The sequence below is a fragment of the Lathyrus oleraceus genome, chromosome 2 (assembly GCF_024323335.1).
Source record: "Lathyrus oleraceus cultivar Zhongwan6 chromosome 2, CAAS_Psat_ZW6_1.0, whole genome shotgun sequence".
NCBI classification, from domain to species: domain Eukaryota; kingdom Viridiplantae; phylum Streptophyta; class Magnoliopsida; order Fabales; family Fabaceae; genus Lathyrus; species Lathyrus oleraceus.
In genome coordinates, this window is record NC_066580.1 from 12,991,545 (window position 1) to 12,997,607 (window position 6,063).

A 6,063-nucleotide genomic window follows, 5' to 3' on the forward strand; every position below is an offset into this window, starting at 1 on the left:
TGAAAAAAATAATAGATACTTAGTTAAGCCCTCTTTTCACTTTTGCATTTTGAGTGAAAAAAATAAGATTTTTTTAGCTTAACAAGCATCGAGATTCCATTGATTAGGTGCTATACTTTAATAATTTGATTTATATATAATGTAATTTATTATTTATAAAAATAAAAATTTTTAATAAAAATTTGATTTCATTACGCAGAAGGTGACAAGGCTATGATAAAAAATTGATTTCATTATGTAGAAAGTGACGAGGCTATGATACCTAAACCTCGATATTATGTCTAACTAGAAGACAACTTTTTATAAACTTACTAAAGTATCAACAAAAGAATTAAATTAAATTTCCTACCTAAAAAATATTTCGGCAAATCTTTTGTCAAAAAATAAATTGCCAATCTAAAATTTATTTTTTGTTAGATATTTAGAGCTAGAATTAGAAATGAACATAGAGAGAAGATCCCAGCACTCAACTATAAAGTTTATCTCTGCTAGGACCACATTACTCTTGTAAATCTTGTACAATTTACAATCTACAACTAATTCTTAAGCAGCTACAGCAATGACAGAAAATCAAAATCTAGAAAGCTATCATCTATATTTTATGACATTAGCCCTATGACTAGAATTGATACATCACAATTTAAATGCTTCTCATGATTTTTCTAGAGGCCCTATGCAATGAAGTAAAGACGAGTTTCAACATATTACAAAGCAAGTCTTTTCCCAACATACTATATTTATAGCACAAGGGAAGGAAAATATCTGCTTAAAAGGGTATGCACAATCTATTCATGGCCTCTTATATCTTTTGACCAGTGTTTTTTTTTTACATAAGCAGCACATTAGAACCTTCTTCACAATCTAAAATGAATTGCTTCCCTTAAGTCATCCCAAGAGGACACTTAGTGCAATATTCATATGCTCAAATCTAAATCTTCTGATTAAGAACATGGCGCAACTGAATCTTCTGGCTCTCCATTCTGGCCTCCAAAAGTTTAGCTTTCAAGCTATTCTTTTGTGCACCACGAGGAATGCATCCTTTCATACCCCGTTGTGAATGTGGACTCCCGGACTCAGAAGGACTAAACTGGTATTGGAGGTCATGAGGGCTCAACCCCCCTTTACCTGATCCAGGGTCAGGAGATGCAATGCTCGCGTTGGATAACCTTCCATTTGAAAGTTTACCATTCACTCCCTCCACAGAGATTATCTTGTAATTATCCTCTTTGTTCATGCCTGACCTCCAAAGTCTCTTTATGGAAGAGGCATTTTTTGATTGCTTAGTTGGTATAGAGCATACTTCATTAATTTCAGTTATTGGAGTCTCCTCACCTGCATTTTCTTCCCATTCAAGTACACTCCTCCGTGAAACATTACTCTCTCGTTGGTTCTTGTTGAAAGATTTGTCACTCTCCTCAGGAGAATAACTCAAGCCTTGATCATCAGCTTGGCTCACAGTTTCCCATCCACTTTCATCACCCTCTATATCACCATTATCATCCATATATACATCAGAATGCCTCGGATTGCCACCCTTACTCATTACATTTGCTTCAGGACTCACTGTGTGAATTTTGGAGGCATGATTACGAGGACTGTGAGAAACACATGGTTCAATCTCCCTCTCGCTGTGCTCGCCAAAATTTAAATCTTCAAAAATGGCATATATATCATCTGACTTGGGAGGTTCATATGAAAATTCCTTAACGTCTTCAATGTTCATTGCAGCTGCAGCCTGTTGAAGTGACTGTGCTTCTTTCATCTCCTTTGTGTTTAGATGCACATTTTTTGACTTGAGAAAAGCTTCGAAATCTGTAACAAGTTTATTCATCTGTGAATACTTCTCTTCAAGAGCAACTTTTGCATCTATCAACTTCATTTGAACACGTTCTTCACGCCACACTTCAGCCATCTGTAACATCCGTCTCTCCTCTTCCAGTTCTTCCCTAAATTTCATAGATTCCCTTTTCAATGCTTCAACTTCAGCCTTGTCTTCTCCAATTTCCTTGGCGAGCTCATCACACACTTCCTCAATCAGTTCTCTTCCCTTCCTCTCCTTATCAAAATCCTGCATGAAGCGTTTTGCTGATAGCTTCACATTTGCCAACTCATTTACCAACCTAGAATTGACAATTTCAATCCTCTGGCGACTTTTCCTTTCTCGATTCAACTCTGTTTTAATATCATCAATGTAAGCACGGATTTTCTCGTGCTCTCTGCTTCTCCATTGGGCCTTTTCCTCGCCAACTTTCTTCAAAATATGATCAAGTTTCTTTTTGGAGGAGTGTTGTTCAGTCTCAAGCTCCTGAATGCGCGCATGTGCCTGCTGTAGTTCAGCTTCAAGAGCAGATACAACAGATACAGTACTTACCCTTTGGTCAAGAAGTCTGGCGTAGATATGCTGCGCCTCATCGGATGTTTTTGGACGTACAGGATCCCACTTTGTTGCACCCTCCATTTCAGTGTTGAGCAACTGGAACGGCTTGAGCTGAAAAACACAGTACATGAAATTAGCACTTTAATTGTTTATTCTTTCACTTTAAACCCTTAAGCTATAAATTTTAAATGCTATTTTTAACAAGTGGGTTTGCATGAAAAATATGAAGTGTTTTGTCCAAATCATTGTATATAAATCTCCATATTCATACATATCATTGATCTATGGAATGTTACTATGATTATAGTATGTAATTAGCTACAGCCTCACTTTACGAAAAACCATACCCTTTGGCCCAAAGATGATTAAAACAGGAGTAACCAGGAAACAACCACCAAGAACACTATGCAGTAAAGGATATGATTCTAATTCAGGTCATTAACAAGTATAAGATCTAGACTCAATAATCCTTAACTATGAGGAGCTATAACACTTCTATTGTTTTTATTGAAGCAATAAGAACCATACCTCACAGTTGTGTCCACTCTTTGTCCCAAAGACAGATCGAGGACTTTGAGAATGATTCTTTGGATCAGGATCATGAGTCATGCCATTTGGACGACCAAGAATCGGGACTCCTACATGACTACTTCCATTCTGCAGATAAGTGACATCAGTAATCAGTAATAAGGTAAAACTAGAAGCCGATCAAACTTGATAAAGTAAACCAACTACCAGTATCCGAAACTGAAGAGAATGGCGAGTCATTTAGCATCCATGGCAGATAATAATATCCAATTACACTAATTCAACTGGAAATTGCAGATACTCGATAACAAATTCTTGAACATAAAATAATGCAAATCGCCGGATCCAAATAAAGTCCAAGGTCACTTACAAACAAGCATCATCAAACAAAGTGGGTTCGCAATGTCAGCACTATTAACACTACAGATCACCATGTTTGTTTATAACTCTGCCAAACATGACCCAACAATAAATGTAGTTTTGTACATAGGATGTCTATGATGTAATGAACCATTTCTCCAATCATTACAAAGAATAATAGTAACTACTAAGTTTCAAATAGAACTTCATCATTCACAAATAAACAACCAAAAACAAACATTCAGGCTTTAAACAATAGCTGTTTTTTCTTCCAGTGAATGTCTACAACTTAACTCTAAACACTCAAATTGAATTTCGTCCAATGATGATAAAGGGAATCAAGGTAAGATAGAATCTCAAAAGACACACTTCAAAAACAAGCAACAGCAGAAGATTAAACTTCAACAATACACTAAACTATAACGCATATATTTCTATTTTTTATCCCAAATGGAGGGACCTACAATACAGTAGTGGCAATAGCTTCAAAATTCGAAATTTCAAATCAGAAACAGAAACAGAACACGAATAGAACGAAACAAGGGATCTTGAACGAGAAAAAAATTGAAAAACAATCCAAAAAAGGTTTTACTTCACCTGAAACCCTAACCTCCTCTGACTATCCCCCACTACCATCTCCGGCTGATGAAGCCGCCACAGTCCAGCAGCAATCCTCCGCGCCGACACATCTACTCCCGTCTGCTTCCTCACATCCCGCCCCGTCCTCCGACTTAACCTCACCTGCGAAGACTTTTCACCCTCATCAACCTCAACCGAATCCTCATTTTTGTCATGGATCTTCCATTTCAATAACGGAGTTTCCGGTCTACTCCGTTTACCACCGCCAGAAGCTCCGTATTTCTTCAACCGAGTCCTCGGAGTTTTAGGTTTCCGGCGTTGAAACGGTTTCGCAGGTTGAAGATCTGAGTCTTGTGTTGGATTTAGGTTTCTATAAGTAATGCCGAGTGGCGGGTAGTGGAATTTGCCGGAAGTGTTCATCGTCTCCGGCGAGTCTCAGCCATTTGGATAATCGGAGATAGAATCTGTGACGGAGTTCGTGAAGTGTGTGAGTGTGTGTACGTTGGAGAACACGAGGAAAGTACAGAGATGAGAGATTTTCGAGGGATTTTGAAGAGAAAACGACGAAGAGAGTGAAATCATACATATACTACAAAAGTAGAAATACATACATACATACCACGAGTGGTGTATGTTTTGCCGTAGCTTTATACGGTGGTCGACGTATCGTATACGGTGGCTTTGTTTCACGCGCGGGAAATTCTCATACGGTGTCGTTTTCGTTGTTTCCCTAGTCCCTACAAGTTTCCTCTACCGACTATATTAAGATCCATAACAGTATGTAATTAAATTAATTTAAATAAAATAACTTAATGTTACATTATTGTATTTATATTTTCAAAATTATAATAATGAAATTTGAATTTTTGATATGTTATTTAATGTTATATTATTGTATTTATATTTTCAAAATTATAATAATGGATGAAAAAGAGAGAATAAGAAATGCAACAAATCTTATACTTTTTAAATATAGGTCATAAAAAGTATCCATGGATATGAAAGAGTTATTGAAAAATATATTTAAATTAATTATATCATTTTTTTTAGAGGAATGAGTAGTTTAACTCATACTCCTAATTTAGGATTTATGGCACTAACATTTATTTATATATATATATATATATATATATATATATATATATATATATATATATATATATATATATATATATATATATATATATATATATATATATATATTAATGTAAATAAATTATCGATACATATTATTTTTTTAAGATTATATCATTTTTTAAATATATAATTGAATATAAAAATTAGTTGAGTTTTTTTTTGTGATTTTTTTTAAATAATCATATTTTTCAAATTAAATCATGAAATAACCAGATATTCAAAAAAAAAACCGAAATAACCACATTTTCAAACAGATGCGTCAGTTGATCTGGCGCATCCATTTAACATTAAGAGGAAGCGTCATTGGAGCTGGCGCGTGCTTTCAAATTCAGTTGTGTTAGTATGTCTTTGAGGTCTCCCACGGTATTCATGAGGTGTTTGGGATCTTTGAGTGTTGACATGATCAAATGGTATCTGATGTGAAGGTCTGGTGAAAGGTCCAGCGGTATTTGATAGATGTGTCATCATTTGTTCTCAATAGTCGGGAGCTCTGGCTATCGGTGCCCATGTTGTCGTAGTTGGGTCGATGTGGTTGGGTGAATTGTGGACGGTATAATTGCCTGAATTGGGACATTAAATCGTTTTGGAAAAGAAGCAATGGTTCATGGGGTGTGTTATAGTTAAACAATGGTTGAGTGTTGTGGTGATGAGATGTTTAGGTGGTCATTTATGATGAAGTGAATCATATGAATCATCTGAGTTATAGACTGTTGTGGTGGTTGCGTATGATTGTTGGTGGGTAGGGTTTGATTCTTGATTTTGAGGTTGTGTGTGTGGCGTGAATGGATTGCGAGGTTGGGTGTTTGACATGAATGGGGTTGCGAGGTTGAGTGTTTGGTTGTTGGGTGTATGTGGTAGGGTGTGTCGCATCCGCGAAAAAACAACCGGCGGGCCAAAACAAAAACAACACAGAGCCGCCACCGTGCGTTATTTATCCCAAAAGAGGGAAAGGAAACGCTCAGAGTAAACCTGGAAAAAGCATGGTCTCGCGACCAAAGAGAATGGGATCGGGAGTCGGTTATGCGAAGGGAAGGTATTAGCACCCCTACGCATCCGTCGTACTCGACGGGATCCACGCTCTA

The 6,063-nt window shown here is 36.5% G+C and overlaps 1 protein-coding gene across 2 annotated transcripts; it reads right to left on the minus strand.

The window, feature by feature from the left end:
- Window positions 1–446: 446 nt before the first annotated feature.
- Window positions 447–4,565, minus strand: LOC127117648 (uncharacterized). Of its 2 annotated transcripts, none has more exons than XM_051047727.1 (3): window positions 3,863–4,565; window positions 2,906–3,034; window positions 447–2,488 (listed from the first exon to the last, which is right to left on the minus strand). In XM_051047727.1, the coding sequence occupies exons 1-3, from the start codon at window positions 4,262–4,264 to the stop codon at window positions 929–931; spliced, it is 2,091 nt and encodes a 696-aa protein (XP_050903684.1). In that variant the 5' UTR covers window positions 4,265–4,565; the 3' UTR covers window positions 447–928. The 2 variants fall into 2 exon arrangements, with proteins under 2 accessions (XP_050903684.1, XP_050903685.1); XM_051047728.1 differs by lacking the exon at window positions 3,863–4,565 and adding an exon at window positions 3,113–3,772.
- Between the last annotated feature and the right edge of the window lie 1,498 nt (window positions 4,566–6,063).